Genomic DNA, 19,752 nt, shown 5'->3' on the forward strand with positions numbered 1-19,752 from the left:
AGGTGCATCAAAATAAATGAAAGTGTAGCAAAAATAACACAGTTTGAGCTCTGTATATATTTTTTTGTAAACAACTGCTATCGATTCACCTAAGACTAGAATATAGACTATCAAACTTGTATGTAAGCATGCAAAATAAGATTTATTTTTCCTTGTTCAACTCTTATGTTTACAGTGAAAATCACAGGATTTCACATAAAGGAATATCAGGTGAATTTTGTGATATTAAATGTTAAAGCTTTTTTTTAATTGCCTAAATCTTAGAGAAAACAGTATTTTCCATTTCACTTTTGTTGTCACAAGAAAAACTTTGGAATATATATTATGATTTTCCCAACTTTTCATGGTACTGCTTGACAATTTTAATTTCTCTCACTTTTCCCAGTTATTATGGTTTTCTATACCTGTACCAACCCTGATTTGATACTACAAAACACATGTGTGCACCAAGTTTAATGCTGGCAGGCTACTCAGATGGCATCATAAAAAATTAAACTTATCCTGTACTTGCAATTAAAAGACACACACTCATGCCACATTTGAGATTTTAACTAGAATTATGCTACCAAGGAAGGCAGGTATTTTTTTATAAGTTATACTACATACTTCTCAAGTATACTAGAACAACATTAGTGCTTTCAATAAGAATCACATTGTCAGGATGTTGCTGCAAGACATATACAGTTGAAAATTAGAAAGTAATGTTAAGTTTTTTTTTTTTTTAAATCCAAGATATGCCAAAATTTTACGAAGTTGAAGGATGCTACACAGTTTAAAATAAAGCGATTATCTGAGAAACAAAGAACCAGAACCACAGATTGCAGTAATAATGATTATGATTGCACTCATATTGGGTTGCATGGAAGTCTAGTTTTCAGCTATGCATATATTTGAAAACAATGACACCAAACTCTATTGTTCTAAAAAAAGTAACTGATCCAAAAATAAAACCATAAAATCTTGTCTCTACCAACGATGGACTCACTAGGCGCAGAAAATAAGAACAGAATGCGAAATCCAGAAATATCCCATTGATCGAAGCTGTTTTTGTTCTATTACTTACATGAAGGCTCTAACATACAAACCCACAAAAGTCACGTTTAAAGGGCTTGAGTCAAGGTCACAGCTGTGTGCGGCAGCTGCCAGATAATGCGAGCAAGTCTGATATACCTTTGCTCCTTATCTCATCTTGCTACCCCCCCAATGCAGACCCTAGTTAAATAAGCAGCATTGCCAGAAGGGAAGTCAGGTAACATGTCTATCTACAGCGAAGGGCCAAAGTGGTAGACTCCATACATATATACAAACAAAAACTTACCCAAATAATTAATCTCACCATCTAGATGCTCAGAGGAAGCAGAAAGCTAGTCCCAAGCAGGATATAAAGTTTTACTATGTGTGACATCATGGTATTGTCAATACTCACTGGTGTACAACAGTGTTATCATAACATTTGCAATGGCTATAATACTAAGCATCTCTACACTCTGTTAAATAATCACAAATAAAAAAATTATATAGTTTAGTACCTAACTGATGCTACAACTAGAATGAAACCACAAAGCAAATAACTTTAAACAATCCTGACTGAGCCTCCAACCCAAAAATTTTCATGCTTGTGCACTGCACTATTCTCATAAACTACAGCACCATACAAATGCATAAACAGGTTTTTCGCTCTTTAAGGCTAAGATCCTGAGTTTCTCGCTAGCGGGCAAAGACACGCGTAGTTATCTTTGTCCTCAACAGAGCGCACTAGCAGTACGGTTGAACGATGTAGAGACGCGCGGAAAAAGGAGGGGGGTGGGCAAGAGGACGCTGTTCTCAGAATTCTTATCGCCCAGCGGGGTGTCATGTTTACGACCGGTCTGGGAGAGGGGGGTGGGGAAGGGTGTACTCTTCCTCGGCGAGCATTATATTTCCAATCCGTTTGCCTCTCTGTCCCTTTCCCATACACCCATCCAAGACTGCTCGATCCTCAACAAAGCGCAAGAGAATAAATATGACTATTTTTGGGTCATTTCAGTTAGAAACCCGTACGTAACCGAGTGCAACCCAAGGTAATTATAATAAATATTAATTTGGTGCACTACACATATACGATATACAAATTGTATGTTTTACTGCGGTGATTATGTGGCCAAAACTATCAAGATTTGGTCTCTTTTCCAAGAACGCTTGTTCACAGCTAACCGCTACATTCAAATAAGTTGGCCAGTAATGTAGTTTTCCTGCCCCCGTAAAAAAAAAATAATAATTTTTAACTGTGTACTACAAAGGTTTTGCGCTCCTACAAATTTTATTTCTTTACACATTTTGTCACAGGTGTGTGCGTATGTGTATTACATGAACTGGAAGTCAAAGAGGCTCAAAATAAACATCAGTTGTAACTAATAATAATAATTTAATTCTGAAAGGGCCACATACTCGAAGAATCGCCTTCTCTACGCAATCAAACGTGTTGGAAGTAAAATATCTAAGGAGTAGGCTACACGTCATAGGTTGTAAAAGAATATTTCGGAGGGAGCTAACCAAAGGATATTTTATCAAGCATACAGATAAAGTGATATTTTAAGAGTAGTAATTCCCCCCCCCCCCCAACACCACCAACAAACTGACGGATTTATTGACACATCCGTACATAAAAAAACACTGCTCCACAATCTGCACCTGAATCGTCTTAGTGGGGGATAAGGTGTACATAAATTACGATCACTGACTGAGGTTATACAGAAGGTAATCAACCAGAGTAAGTGATTAGGAGCAAGGAATACTAATCCAATAAATATGCCATTGATATAATTTTATGATAATTTTTACTCACGTTTTAGAATTTGATATTGCTGAATAGCAAATTTACATTTTAAAATATTGTAACAATGAAAAATTGCGAACCAATAAATATTTTTTGCTGAGTGTATAATTTGATTATGTCTTAAGACAAATAGAAACTAGATATTATGAGTACAAAATATTTGTAAGTAATAAAAATTTAGATAATAAAATACTTACATTCATACAAAATACAAATATTTTTTCTTGGATATACAAGTATAACTTCAATTCATTTTCGGCCAACGAACATAGTTATGCTTTGGGCCCTGATAATAAATAATACCTACATAATTACATTTTCACTTTTCACCAAAAGTACATGAGGTACAAAAGTCAACAAACCTTAAAACACAATAAAAATATACCCGGTATACATTATATTTTAATACAAACACCAATACAATATTAATTTTAACTGAACATTTTTTGGAGGTATGCATAATTTTATTAAAATTAATCAGAAAGTAATGCAGTTACATGTTTACAACCTTGCGTACTTCACTTGCCTTTGACGAATCCGGATATGTTCAATGTTTAGCCAGCCGAAAAGGATGTTTGGATTTTATTTTTAAACACATGTGAAAATAGTCCTTTCTTTTAACACTTCATCGCTGTCACGTGAATTTAAGGCATCTTACATTATTATTGTACTTTTGTTTTGTAGTAACGATCGGTAGGCTAAATATATACATGTGTTTGTTGAAACTTCGTTTTAAACATCCATGAATTAATTTTGTCAATTTATTTATTGATACCAGTAAAATACAAAATAAATGATATTTATTTTACGACCTCTTAAATTATTTAAATGATATATTATAAAATATGACCAAATTTTTTTCAAATGAAGACGTATTTTCAACTGGAAGTACGCGAGAATTACACAGATTCATTTACTTGCGTATTGCATAGCATACTTCACGTCCATTTCTGACAGCCTTGCGAAGTCACTTCCAAAGTATCTACAAGTATATTCTTCAGGCGAATTCGGACACGGCATTATAATCTTCCATTATATCTAGAAGACGTGTTCTTACATTTGCTTGGAGTTTTCAATTATTTTTTTGAAATAATAAAGGCAATTTTAAAGTTTAACTCCATTTCAGAAACACTTCGCAATATATTTGGTGGTTCTCTGCAAGTGTATTTTGTGTTTTATTCTATTTCGATAATCAAGTCAATCTGAATTTATTGCCTTTTTTTTCAGATTTGTTTATAAATTAGATGTATTTAAAATGTATGTAACAGGATGAATCTTATATGGTTTGAACCGTTATCTATAATGACTTAGTTGGTTTGTTCATTAAAAGCCTTTCTTTTTTACTGTTCAAGTTGGATTCCTTTATAAGTCAAAATAAATTATCACGTAACTAAAAAAATGAATAAAAGAGCAAACTTCTGTTAGTATAAAGGTGTTAATTTTATGAACATAATGTAATACAATTTGTTCTCTAGATAAGTAGATTTAGAAGTAAGACTTCATATATCAGTCGTTACCGTGGTACGACTTCCGGAAAAGTTTTACACACACACACACACACACATATATATATTACAGAAGGTACCGGAGCTTGCAGGTTGCGCAGTAAGTAATTGTATTGTTTGCGAGAGTTCTCTGTTGGCAGTAACACCTATGATATATGTTTGATGTTCTGTTTCCAACTCATCGTTAAAACTAAATTTTACAGACTGAATATTATCCTTTGATTTAAAATCTAAGTTATTTACAGTGTTTAAAATATGCTTTCTTGCGTTTAAGAATATTTCGTATTATTTGTATGATGTTTGAGTTACCCGCAAAGATAATGAGATAGTTATTTTATACTGATTCTTTCGCGTTTTTTTTTAAATTTTAGTCTTGACAATAGGGAATGAATTATTCAGGCTGTGGTAAATAGATAGCTTATGCTTTATGTCATTAAGATCAAACTCTTCTGTTTTTGTGCATTGTATAGTATTCCTAGTTTAGTTAATTTATCCAACAATATATTTATACAGTCAAGGGCTTAGATGCTTTATAAAAAAAACTCAAGTGATTCATAATCAGTTGCCGTGTATAGATATAATTTGTAGAAAATAAGCAGTATATGTTTTACTGCTTGGAGTTGATATAAAACCATGTATAAAATTTGAAAGTATTTTGTACTTTTCATACTTAAAATTATCATTCAATGTTCAAATATTTTTCGATATAAGTAAGGACACATGTATAAAGCGAATACATGTCGTGTCAGGCTATTTCACACATAACTGTAGTTTTTTTCTTAGAGGTTTGGCGAATTGCGGGCGTGCAGCAGTACGGTAACTACGTCCTCATTGGCCCCGTCAAGTGCGGGAAAACAGCCTTCACCGACCACAGCCAATAATTACAAGAAAAATCTACAGTGTTTTGTAAAATACCTTGACACGAAATGTATTCGCGAAATACAAGTTTCCCTAGATATAAGACGTAATTGCTCTCTGGCGATAATTTTCTTTACTGGTATTTGGCAGGAGAATAGTTTTTGTAGTCTTGTGATATCCATTCTGAAAGAATTCCAATAATGGAATATGTGTTTATTATAATTAATGGAGAAGTGTATATACTATTAGCAAATGGATCATTAAAAATGTGAAAATAAATTATAAAAAATTACAATTTAGTCTACTACACATAAATCACAGATTTTAAAAAACCAAATTTACTATAACATTCAAAATATTACAGAGCGTGCCATGTAGAAAACACGGACGCATGTTGTTGTCTAAACGAAATAAATCAAATACAAGTCTGCGGCTTTAAATATCAATGAAATAAAATGTTTCATAAATATTCAACGCTTGTAAGGGTACAACCATACATTACACTGATAGGACTATTTTTTCTAGTACATCATACTGATTCCTAACCAGACACACATATATAAATAATTTGTGTTACACTTCAATTAATTTGGCCATGAATTAAACCTGATAAATAAACAATGCAAACAAGCGAAACTCTACAGAGTATCGTCAAATAAAACCTGGGCCAAAAGTAAATCAATATTTTAGTGCTCAATACAATTCGAAGGAAATGGAAGATTTTTTGTAGTATTATAAATGATCATACAAGGATTGCTGATTTGGTTTTGTATTAATTTTGAGCGTAAAACTACCCCGAAAATATTGAATACATTTTTCAGTTAAGCTGCATATAAACTGAACTGGTTTGCTAGCTGTCTTGCCATCGTAAACATGACTACGAGTCTGATTGGCCATGTTGGTGATAGGCACGATTTTCAAGGCAGTCTCCCGATATCTCTCGATATTATATGAAATGTGTTTTATTTTTATACAAAATGAAGCACGAATATGTTTTATATTTATTGTGTGAGATACCAGTTGCAAAGACTTTGCAGTTTGATTTTATGGGTAGTGAATCAATGGTATAAAATAACTTCATTTATTTTTTCCCGATAACATCTTTTTGACATTAGTATAATTGAATCACTCGCCAAGCAGAGAACCTTATTTTTTGTAGTCACGAAAAAAATTGTTTGTATTCAATATCAGCTAACAACTTACTATTGCTTATGTCATCAAATACATTTACAGTACTGTTCAATTTGTACAAGCATGAGAAGTAAACAATAATTTCTGCAACAACTTTCTTCCGAAAGAAGGTATAAACCGATTTTAAAGGTGCGTCCCTATTTCTTAATTTTATTTTTTTAGTAATTAGAAAATAAAAATCGGTACTTTTCCGAATTTACTCATTGAGGCTGCGACCCAAGTTTCAAGTTTCCAGCCCTTTTGGTAGTGAGTTGGAATTTTTATAGGCCAGTGTGTGAGCGAGTGAATTACTTTTTGCATATTCGAGCAATTCAAAACTTAGGCAATAAAGTTTAATTATAACAATTTCACGTAAGCTAGAAAGCTCAAAGGCTGGTAAAACAATAGAATTTTATTTCATATAATTCTAGATCAATTTCATCTAAGTATAACACACCCATTTAAACACATTTTATATACATAATAATTTTACTTCAGCAAGGTCTTCGGTTTCTTGTAAAACAAATAAAATTACCTAAAAAAATTACTGGACATACTTACAAAAGTTTTTAGATTGTAATATTTGCCAAATAATTTAAATAAATCTAACTGAAAATGTAAGAACACAATATAAAGGTCTTTAAAATTGTATTTTGGAAAATTACCTGAATGTTTATTTGCTAAAACTCCTCATTTCACTTGTTCAAAAGTATTTACATGTATACATATGCGTGCGTGTGTGCGCGCACTTGGAACTTATGTTTCTTTGATAATTTATAGTTGCAAATAATGTAGCGGAAGTTAAATTGAAAAATATATAATTCTTTCTGGCCAATATTTGTTTACAAACATAATTTTACATGACCCCAGAAGAAAAAAAAAAGAATCGCCACTGCTTTGTAATTGTGTTTCTAACGAACTTGTGTAACTAACGAAAATGTTTAACTGCTCAAGGTCAGTGGTACAATAAATGCTTGGGTAGTGAAAAATCTATTGTTAAAAACCAAAGGTAATTTTAAACGACTTTTAGTTAACCATTGTTCAACGACAGCATCGAGAGATTGGCCCTTATTTTTGTATCGTTATATACATAACTAAATCATTACGGGAGGAAGTTGCCATAGGCGGCTGGTCCTTCAGTTACTATTTTTTTTTAAACATCTCTATAGAGTTGCAATAGTAACTATTAATATTTTGATCATAACTCATTTATGTAACATTACACCCAGAGGTATAGCCCATTCTACTAGAGCTAAAGTCGAAGTACAAATATAATTAAAGAAACACAATTAAATAAATATAACTAAAGAAATATAATTAAATAAATTTATAGAAAATCATTGTCATTTCCAAATAATTTTTTTTACAATAATTGAAATATTCTAATAAAATCTTAAACATTATTTATTTGTCTTGAATGTACGATTCTTGAATAGAAGTATAAATAATAATTTAATAATTTAAATTGATTTTGGAAGTTATATTATTATATGAAACCATTTTGCTATTATTGTAATACACCGTGATTGCAGGATTCATTCATGTGTTAAGGTAAAGAGTCATATCAAAATACATAATGAAGTCACTAAGATAATATGTGAAATAATGTTGTAATAAAATGTAATGTGCGACGTTCACGTAGATGCCCGTAAACGAAACAGGTTAGATATTATAATCATATTTAGCACTTTAGTATTTCCAAAATAAGTTTTTTTTAAGACGCCCAACTATTATAATAAATCTCTATCTACTAAAACAATTCAGTAATTGTAGTTAGATGATTTTAAATAAAAAATATTCTATGAATAAATTTGTCACAAGTGAAGCATATTATATTAATAATAATTTACATCGCTGAAAAGCTGACAAATATATCTATAGAAATTGTCGACAACGTGAGACGGTTTTCAATTCATTGATTACTATTGCTGATACTAGTGTTGTGTTTTGACCGTTTCGAAGCGATAATATTCCCGCCTGAACTCCTGCGATATTAGAGCCATCTAGTGAGTAAACTCGGAACTAATCGGAGCTCTAGCGGCAAACTGTTGAACTCGTTCCTTTCATCAGCTGCAAGTGACAGTTAAATCACAGTATTTAATACTCAGATTATTTAAATTCTGTACGTTGTATTAAAAAAATTACTAGACAGAATTGTTCATTGTACCTCCTTTAAGTTGTGTGCAAAGTAACAGCCGTGTACCGTTAAAATATATACCTAATATTTAGTTTTGAAAATTTCAAAATTAAAATTAAATAAGAAAGCATTTTTTGAAAAAAATTTTATCGTCATATTTACAAAATTCAAAGTTTTATTTACAATTCTGTCTAGTATGTATTTTTTATCTACTACGATATTCATGGGAGAAATAATTTTCTTGGAGGCTGCAAAACTAAGGATCTTAGCCTTAAGCTACTTGATAACTGGTTCATTCCCTGACATAAATTGATGAACTATAGCACAGTTAAGAGAAATGTCCTCTAATAAGTCACATATTGGAACTACCTCTGATCAACAGCAAAGAGCAAGTCTAATAGACTTGTGAAGGGTTTCTGATGTGGCCGCTGTCATTTCCTAATATACAACATGAAGAGAAGATAAATATGTGTACAAGTTTAATTTCAGTATTGAAAAAATTTTTAATCTGGAATCTACATCAAATAAGATTGTAAAAAGTTGCTGAAAATTTAACAAAAAACCAATGGTAAAATACCAGCAGATTCATCTGGTTATGTAAAGATTTTATTGTTTTACCTTAATTTATTGTTTACGATATATGATTTCTAGACAAGAAATCACTAGTGTCATTCAGGACAAACTAAATGGCAAAAACTTTGTTTCCACATGTATACTAATTATCATCTAGCTATTCAAGGATTTTTTTTTTTAAATTTAAGAAAGTTACAACAAAATGCAAACTATGTGTAAATAACCAAGACTATGTAATTTTTAGAACTATATACTAATTTTTCATACATTTTAAACTGATTTCCTGATGGCTTACCTGGTGTGGATAATCATACCAGCAATTATTTATGTCCCACAGCCATGATTTATCCCACAAACAAAACAAACCATAAACAAATGAACAGGTATAGTAACTCCATCGCCAACTGCAACAAAACAATAATAATTATCTAACATGTGCCAATGTTTATTATTCTTATTAACTTGCAATGAACATAAAATGCCATATTTCACTTGTCATATGTAAAGTGAACTTGGTTTGTATTTGTACACAAACAGTAAGCATCAGACATGTTGCTCAAATCGGAATTTTACATTGTGGTTTTTCATAAAGTATAATTACCTAACTGTTGTTTGTGATTGTATCAAAAAATGTGGCACATCTGAATTTCAGGTTCCAAAACAAGAAAGAAACTCTTCTGATAGTAAATACAAACTCAAAGTTGTACACTTGCCAAACAAACAACTGTCAAGCAGCATGCCAATATAGGTTCTGAAAGAAAAAAGTGTGGCGGTGAAAAACATACAAAAACGAGTGGAAGTAGAAAAACATGTGATTCTGATGTAGAGGAAGTAAAAAAATTAATTTAAATTTTTTGGCAGATAGAACACCCAAATGTAGGGATCAGCCTCTATTCAGGTCAATGTGCCAATACTCCTTGCACCTTCCCCTTTAACCTCTCAGTCTAACAATGGCAACTGTAATACTAGTTGCAAAACTGCTTTGCCAGTTACGTTAAGGGCAACGTAGCACGTGCACACCTGGAAATGGACCAAACCACATTTGGTCTTGAAATATAGCTCTTTGTCAGGGTGAATGTGAAATTAACAGATATGATGCCAGCTATAGCACAGCTGCAAAATTTCAGGTGATGTTGGAGCATCAACATCACATTACATGGTGACTAGGTACAGCCAATATATACAGACAAGAAATAACGGTGAATTTCAATGAAACTGAAAAGCATGTCAATAATCCATGTAACACTGAATGCAAGTTAATACACCATATAGCAGCACAAAGCACTAAGTTTAACTTACTAACATATATGAACGTAATTTGTTCCGAATGAAGTGTGTACCAAGATGTACGGACCAAATGGAAAGGAAAATAATTTGTTTTATTGGTAAATATGTAGAGTAACGGCATTTACGAAAAAAAATGCTATAAATCTGAAAATACTTATTATATGCTCTTTCACTTCCTCTTTTCATAACAACCGGCGGAGATAAGAAATTCCAAATACTTTAGGAGATATCGAATTTTTTAATTTTGCAATACAAGACCTGTGCAATCATTTGACCGCTGCAATTTTTGTTATTTTTCCGTGTGTTCGTGAATGCGTAATTAATTAAAATGGTCGATTAGGTCAGGTCAGTTACATTATTAATACTTTCAAAATAAGCGGACATTAAAATTAATGTAAATTAATTTATATGGTTGTTTAGTTTTGAAGTATTTATAATGTAACTGACCTGACCAAACAAACCGGGACAAAGGATGAACAGTACGAACTAAAATGGTCGATTAGGTCAGGTCAGTTACATTATAAATACTTTCAAACTAAGTGGACATTAAAATTAATGTAAATTAATTTAAATAGTTGTTTAGTTTTGAAGTATTTATAATGTAACTGACCTGACCAAACAAACCGGGACAAAGGAATAACAGTAGGAACTCACGTAATTGTTTTTTTACTTATTACTTGCGCAACAATATTCAAATAACAAATAAAACATTAAAATTTGAAACGTTAAAAACTCACCTAAGTTGGAGGGGGGTACAGTTCTTTTGCCATTAGCAGAAAATTATGTAGTCGTTCACCTACGTCACGATATCTCCGACCGAACATGAATTACGCAAGGTACCCGACGTAGTGGTCAACTCGTCGACCATATTGAGGTACATTCTGCCTTACTTCTCGCCAAAGTCTCTCTATTCTTTGGGTGTTCGCCCTTGTGTCGGGATCAACAAACATCATACTATGATTTATCTTCAGGTGAAGATAATCATGTCGAGAAAGACAATTATAAGCACGCCAACAGTCGCTTATAATTGTTGTTCCAGGCGAAATGTACTTCTTGATCACGCGCAGGAGCGTTCTGCTAGTACGATCTTTGACAGGAATGAGAAAAATTTTATCACTATTTCTCTCAATACCGCCAAAAACCCACTGACCTTGAATGACTCGCCCCTTATTGTTCTTACGCTTACCAATTTTAGCCTCATCATTTTTGACAACTTTCCCCGGCCCACCCAATTTTCCTACATTAACGTACAAACTCCACTTAATTAAAACTTCCCTACAAAAGAACGTCCAATCAACGACGGTTTTCAAGCTAACATTACAATTGAACTGAATAAATACTGTATTAGGGTGATGAACTGTTAAAAAAAATAAGTTATCTTCAAAATAGTTTCAACCGAAAGATTACTTTTGGAGAACCACGTGCCGTTCCTGAAAGATTTTTTGAAACAACAAGGTACCCTTTTAACTTTTTTATTGGCACGAGTAATTGTTTTCCGGTGACATTGAAAAAATTCGCTGTCCTCGGGCAACTCAATTACCGTCCCACATTGGTCGCACTTTACCTCACTACTCAAAACTCCATGATCAACTAAAAATTCAAACAACAATTTCCAATCATCACACAAATGCACAAAATCGAATACATTCAAGGAACACCCGCCGCATAGCTGACCATTCCCAGAAACACAGGCCATTTCAAAGACAGAATGTAACACAATTATGATATACGAATACCCAGAACGACTACAACATCTAATGATCAAATGGCAGAAGTTGACCGTTATAATTACACACTGTTTTGAACAATAAATTAAGAATTAATCACGTATTGGTTCATTTGAATAATGGCCAATCACAGAACTGTCACGTGACAAATTTCTCCAATAAAAAAACCATAATAGAATACACAGGTATTGTTATGAAAATTAAAAAATTCGATATCTCCTAAAGTATTTGGAATTTCTTATCTCCGCCGGTTGTAATGAAAAGAGGAAGTGAAAGAGCATATAATAAAAGTATTTTCAGATTTTTAGCCTTTTTTTTCTCGCAAATACCATTACTCTACATATTTACTGTATTATTTGATTATCTTCCACCTTAACTTTTTTTTACAGTTTTAATTTTATTACTGGAACATTTTTAAAACACCAAATGCTTGCCAGTTTATTTTTATTGTTCCGAGTAATTCTGTCCTAGACATGCTTATTACACATTTTTATGAAAAAATGCATCATGTATTAGAGTCAAAAAACATTATATTGGTAAGATAAATATTATACATTTAGGTGCTGTATTTTTTGATGAATACACTATAGTTATAAATAAACAGAATTCATATATATGAAAACAATGACACCAAAATCTCTTGTTCTAAAAAAAAGTAACTGATGCAAAAATAAAACCATAAAATCTTGTCTCTACCAATGATGGACTCACTACGCGTAGAAAATAAGAACAGAGTGGGAAATCCAGAAATATCCCATTGACCGAAGCTGTTTGTTCTATTACTTACATGAAGGCTCTAACATACAAGCCCACAACAGTCATCTTTAAAGGGCTTGAGTCAAGGTCACAGCTGTGTGCGGCAGCTGCCAGATAATGCGAGCAAGTCTGATATCCCTTTGCTCCTTATCTCATCTTGCTACCCCCCCATGCAGACCCTAGTTAAATAAGCAGCATTGCCAGAAGGGAAGTCAGGTGAATGGGATTGTCTCGGTTACCACCTGCCTGGCTGGCCTCTGTGGCATTATCTACGACATGCTAACCTACGGTGGAAAGGCACCAGATTCCAAGCTCGACTGTATGAACAGTTATAGGTTTCACGTGGATTACGTCTGTGTTAAACAAAGTTAACAAACATAAATTAAAAATAGTTCCTATGATGAAAACAACCACCAGTGTGTTTTGTTGACTTTCTTTGTGGCCACTTGGCCTAAGGCACTCTTTCTTGTAACTGCTGTTGCCACCAGCTTGCGCCTTGAGGTCAGTGTCCAGTTTATTTAAAATATCTTAAGTTAGTATATATGCAGTAGGAGGATGCAGGTGCTAACTTTCTAAACCCAGCATGATGCTTTGAAAGGAAAATGTGAAGTTCAAAGAATTATTATATCTGGTGAAATAGTTTTATGCAAAATAAAATTTGCAGATATGCTAAAATACAATGCATATGTAATAAAAGGTACTTATATGCTTATTTTTTTTAAAAAAAGTTCTATATCACAACTACAAAATCAAAGCTTTCTAGTGTTGATATTAATGTTTTAATAAATATAAAAATACAGATATTAGGCTACGTTATAGTGTACACTGAAGAAAATAACATTTTTAAAACTTTTTTGATATTTTTTTCTTGAACAGCACAGCATTTTAGGGCAGCGTGCAAGAACAAAGTCACCTCCTGTACCACAAATAATTGGAAGCACAAAAGTTATACAAACTCTCAGCAAACAGACTTTTTTTTATTTAGTTTTCTTTTATTCAGTTTTTAAACTTTCAACAGCACAGTCATTAAATGCATGACCACACAACATGAGCCAGGGATAGTAAGGATGCAATCTGCAATGGCTAATAGAAAGGAACCGTGCCAGAATTTGCCTCAAGTGTTTCTGGAAAGATTTGAAAATCAAAATTAGAATAGTCAGACTGGGATTCGAACCTGGGTATCTAACTGTGAGAACAATATCTTATGACTGGATAACCTCGCTCTGTTATAAGCAAGATGAGTTCCCCTCTTAACTGTTCCAGTCATGAAGTGAAACTAATTTAAAAGTTTTAAAATGTTTCATGGCTTAAAAACACAGAAAAAATTAAATACAGTAAAAGCTTTGGTACCACGGCCATGCTGCAGGATAATCTAATGTCAATGTAGTTTTAATTGGATTACCAAATGTGAAACGTAACCTGTTATAAAACAGGAAACACTGCACTAAAAAGAAAACTGACAGTAAATATAAACTTTGAGTAAAATAAAAATGCCGACAGCTCTGTAATGCAACCTAGGGGCTAAGGGCAACAGCAGGGATCCATCCAAAAAATCTGAAGGATTACAGTATATGCTGAACCACAGAATGCATGATTGAAGACAAGTCACTGTACTTACAATTAACTGTAATGAGTTATTGAAAAACAAAATTGGTAAAGTAATTTCATATACAGCAACAGTTATATTTTATTAGTGTCTAATTTCATTTATAATGGTTTTTGCTTTTACAGAATGAACTTTGGTTCAAGAATAACCTTTCTCTTGGCCAAATTTTTGTTGAACTGTTTTTGGCAATAGGCCAAACTCATATGATATAAACTTAATGAAATTGTTAATAGCGCTAAAATGTTTTCTGAAGTCTTAGATTGTGGCGATATATTTAAAAAGAAAAATATTACTATCTTTTACTAACCAATTCTTTGAATCCAATGGCATTGGAAGGTGAATATACTTTACATCAGCTATTGCATGTTCTTCAACCAGTTTATCTTGAATTTTTTTTTAAGTAATCTAACATTATTTATTAAGAACCCTATTTCATTGCTACTCATTTATTCTCATAATATGTAAATTAAATTCTTTACAAGAATAGAATTTTTTTTTTTACATATAACACCAAAGTAGCTTACTTACTATAAGACTAACTATAGTTTGCATTCCATTTGGCCAAGGGTTCAGCTATTCTTGAAAACATGTATACATTATATTTTTTAAGATTTTGTGTCCTAATGCTCTAAAGCTCTTCAATGTACTCTTCACATGTTGCTGGCAATTTAATTTATAATTCTTTATAAACTTTAATTTTTTTCTCATGAGCTTTAACCTGACATACAAATTGTAGTCATGGGCCTTCTTTAAAATTATTTATTTATTGATAAAAGTAACTTCCTGCCAAATTTTTAAGTTTTTTTTGACGTGACTAATAAATCGATGAATGCCGGCTGCATGCACGAAAAAGTGCCCCGTAACACAGATTGTCCCACTACGATGTGTCCCGTTACGCTCATTGTATGCTTGCGCCGCATCTCTCTTCCACTCGATTGGAACAACCATCGATTTGACTTTTCAAACATGTTTTCGTCATTTGAATTATTAATATTATTGTAATTTAAAGATTGTCCACAGATTTTCAGCACAATCGGTACCGTTATTTAAAAGTAATGTTGAATTTTCAAATAACATAAATGTTTCAAAAAACATATTATGTTTTTGTATGAACAATGGTGTTTTACAGTTACACATAATAATTCAAATTACACCCGGGATCTTTAGCACAATCTTTTAAAAAATATTGTAACACATTATAAATAAGTTTGGTGTATTTGGGATGCGTATTTGTTATAAAATCGTATTATAAAAACAAAATAATATTATTCCCCTACGGTGCTGCCATCTACGGTGACGGACGCGAACCGAACGAATCGCGCTATCTATTCGCTTCCGCGGAGACCAGGCACTCGTTAATACATATTTTCCTTTGTTTATCGCGAGGGGCATTATTATTAATGAATTATAAATAAAATTTTGTGCCTGGGGCCACATTTGCATATCATTTTGCCCACTGGAAGACATAAAAACGTTAAATATTCTCGATGAATTTTAATCTCGGCCCCAGCGCACTACGAGCGTCTGGGTTGGAGATTAAAGCCGAAATTCTTTCTTAAACTTACTAATACTTATTTTATTAACTGCAAGGGCATTTTTATTAAATTCTACGTTTAATTTCACGACGAACAAACTTCGTCGTTAAATGTGTAATTGCGAAAAAGCGTAAAACATTCTCGACGATCTTGAAGTTAAATAGCAAACATGTATAAAAGTTATAGTTAAAATAATCTCTTCGTTAAAGTAATAAACATATTTGAATTAATGAGTGCAAATAAAAGTAAATTTATCAATTAAATTGTAGATTTCATTTCACTCCTTTTTTGTATCCATACAAAATAGTGATAATTCAATAAAAATTATTCAATTTTATTCATAAAAGTATGCAATCATTTCATCAATGTTTTGCTATGACGTTGGCACGTTAAACTATCGTCCGTAAACCGACTTTACAGACAACCAAATTTTTTTACTTTTGTACAAATGGCCTTCCCATAAAATTATTCAAAAAACTGCATCACCTCTGAAATAAAGCTCTATGCATACAATATTTATACAATATTTATATTAATTACTAGCTTGATGTTTACTAACAAATTGTAGTGTGTCAGATGCAACAACAGGCAGACCACAAACTTTTCAGCAAATAATTCATTTCGTATACCACCATGGCAACTTGGCCAGAACAGTTTTTCGGTTAACTACTTAAAATTTCAAATAGTTTGCCTAAGTAGAATTCCAGAGGTGAAGTGTTTAGTTCGGAAGATTTTTCACCCATGCCAGGCAGATGCAATGGCCCATGGAAGAGAATGAGGCTCCAAGCAAGTGTCCATCGGGAGAGACAATATGTGTGGGATAGACTCCATGCAGATGGCAACACGAACACCTGCTGCTTATCCCAGTGCAAGCCTGCACGTCCAGCCATGCACAGCTAACTACAGTGTTCTGCAACTTAAATTAAATGCAGCATCTTTGCTATCGGAAGTACTAATTTGCCACTTCTGTAATTGTGCATCTTTCACTGCAGGGTTCTGTATTAATATTTTTTTCTTTGAACATGTGCCTGTCCCACATCTGTATTTTTTTATTTTAAAATGACAAAAAATTTTTTTAAACTTTTTTTAAGAACATCCTCACTGCACTCTTTCATATTACAAAAACTGCCAAATATATTTTTGTTTTAATTGATAGCATGAAAGTTTGCCACATCTTTTTTAATTTAACCTTAAAAATCACTATTCATACAGAATTCTCATTTATGGCTGCATCACGCTCTTAATTAAATGTAAATCATGCACAAAGAGTAAAAGAATGGGTATCATATACTGGTTTTGCTGTATCAACCACCTCAAAATTGGACACTACCTGTCATTTTAGTAGCAAGCAAAGTGGCACAACAGTAAAACGTTGGACACACATTCAGGCAAACTCTGGTTCAAATCCCGGGATGTCCATTTAGATTCTGGTTTTCCATCATCATCATCATCATCATCTACTGCTTCTAACCTGCAGCCGGGTCAGCAAAGTAAAATGCCTCCTTCTTCCTCTGTCACTCCATTATTTCTCCTCCTTCAGTATGTTACATTCTCTTCCATCTCTCCTGCACTTCTTTAACTATCTTCTCTTCCCACCTCCTCCTTAGTTTTCCATGGTTTGCCGAAAACATTACAGGCAAATGCTGAAATGGTTCCTCAAAATAGGCCATAGCCAACACTGCAAAGTTGAATGGTTGCGCAAATGCAAATACAAAAGTGTTTAAGTGGTTAATATGCTAAAAATAACTGTTATACATTTGTAATCTTAACTATAAATAAAAGTAATTGATTAGAATTAACACCATAATGTGGTTTGTGTTATAGGTACTTTCTTGGTAATAGGCTTAGCATGTACCTCAATGGCCAAGGTTAATTTCTACTTTAGTAATATTATTTTTAATTATTGAAAAACATATGAAATTCTTATAATGTGTACAGTCTGACTTACACAATGTGAGTTCTATGACAAAAGCACAACAGAATCTCTCTAACAAAATATCAACTATCTAACTCTTGTTTGATAATGCAAGAGTATGGCACAGTAGCGAGACAAATACTTTTAAATGGTTTAAACACTGAGAGTATAAAGACAGTAGCTATTACGATACAAAATTCTAGTGAAAATTTCTTTGTATCAGCCAGGTTTTATTCAAATTCATAACTACAATAAAACTGGCTAGATTTTTTTATCTTGCAAACAAATTTGCATGCATGTTGACATGCATTTCAGTCTCAGGTAAATACTACCATGCTAGTGGTTTCAACATAAGTTTTGCGGTTTTCCTAGGAATTATTGGACAGACATGCTTGATGCTATCTTGGTGTGCATTTGGAAATGACAAGAGTGCAAAAGGCAAGCGGTAGTGAGTGAAATGGAGTTAGCCAACACATACAAAAATGCTTGCAAATGCTGTGTAACAAGTTTGAATCAAAGTAACTGGAAACACGTTCTCATCTTAACATTCAACTTCAAACACACGCAGGAATAAAATTATTTTTTAAATTCATGTTAATGTTCTTAAGAGATACTGCAGTTCAAGAAAGGTTTTTAACATACAAAAAATATTATTAGGCACAATAGTGAACAACTAAATAACTGTTAAGAAAGTACATGTTAGCAAACAATAACTTAAATTTAAGATCTGTATTTTACCAGTATTTGTAGGCCATGGCAAAATTGCTACTTTAAGAAGTGAAGTCTTTTACAAACAAATCTTTGAACTCTAAGATGCAAACAATGTAACACTATTTACTTTTCATTTAGCAGGACTAGTTATCTTGAGCCTTCAGCAAACAATTTCTGAATGAGCAGTGTACTGAACAATGTGATGAATACTTTTTAGACTGTAATGGCATAGATGATTACTTCAAGCATTCTTAGTTTTAATAGCCAATCTTTTACTGAAAACCATCTATATCTGGTTGATCATTACTTTGTTTAATCTATTTATAATGCTGAGATTGATATAAGAGGAATTTTATGATGCAATAACTTCAACGCCTTATTACTTAATATAACAGAATATTGTGCTTAATAAGTGCTAAATAGTAACTTTAAGTTTTTAGTTCAATAATTTTTAAAATAATTTCATTGATGACCATGATTAACAAAATTAGTATGAATGAAAACCTAGAAAAATATTAAAAAAAAACTATAACCATATGTTTACCTTTGCAGTTAATTGATATAAAATACATTATATCCATACTAAAAAAATTACTAAATTAACTTTTTTATTTCCTACTCTCTCATGTTCATAGACAAAATAATTATTTTGATGATTGGATTCAGCATCAATTGCTTGATATTTCAAATCTTAAATAAAAAAAATCTCTTGATTCTTGACGTTTCTTACTACATGACATATTTTCCATCTCACAAACTGGGATTACACAATTCATATATTGGGATTTTTGAACACTTGTTTTACAAGCCGCTAGCTTTTTCCCTTAGAGCATGCGCAGATTCATTGACAAGAACTTGTCCACATTTCCTAATTCCTCAAGCAGTTTTATATCTGTATTATATATATAATATATATTCCCATTTTGAAACAGCCCTTAATGCCATCTATTTTTCCCTGGCATCAAAGCACATCTGCGGTCATGTTTTCTATTTAATAAGTGTTTAATATTGTGCACATAACATATCGCATCCAATAAACACAAACACTGAAGAAAGTACACACAAAAAATTTCTACTTGATAAGTCCTCATTGCCTACATAGTAATATATGGCCTTGGCATAAACATTCTGTGTCAAAGTCATTTCGCCGTGAGGAG

General features: G+C 32.4%; 1 protein-coding gene across 1 annotated transcript in view; it reads right to left on the reverse strand.

The window, feature by feature from the left end:
- LOC134529724 (ceramide synthase 6-like) overlaps window positions 1–19,752 on the reverse strand; it is a 50,430-nt gene that overhangs the window by 21,789 nt on the left and 8,889 nt on the right. Inside the window, exon 4 of the mRNA XM_063364106.1 lies at window positions 9,354–9,462. Coding sequence (XP_063220176.1) covers window positions 9,354–9,462 — 109 coding nt within the window. The remainder of the gene's footprint in view (window positions 1–9,353; window positions 9,463–19,752) is intronic.

Source organism: Bacillus rossius, chromosome 2 (genome assembly GCF_032445375.1).
Source record: "Bacillus rossius redtenbacheri isolate Brsri chromosome 2, Brsri_v3, whole genome shotgun sequence".
Classification (NCBI taxonomy): Eukaryota; Metazoa; Arthropoda; class Insecta; order Phasmatodea; family Bacillidae; genus Bacillus; species Bacillus rossius.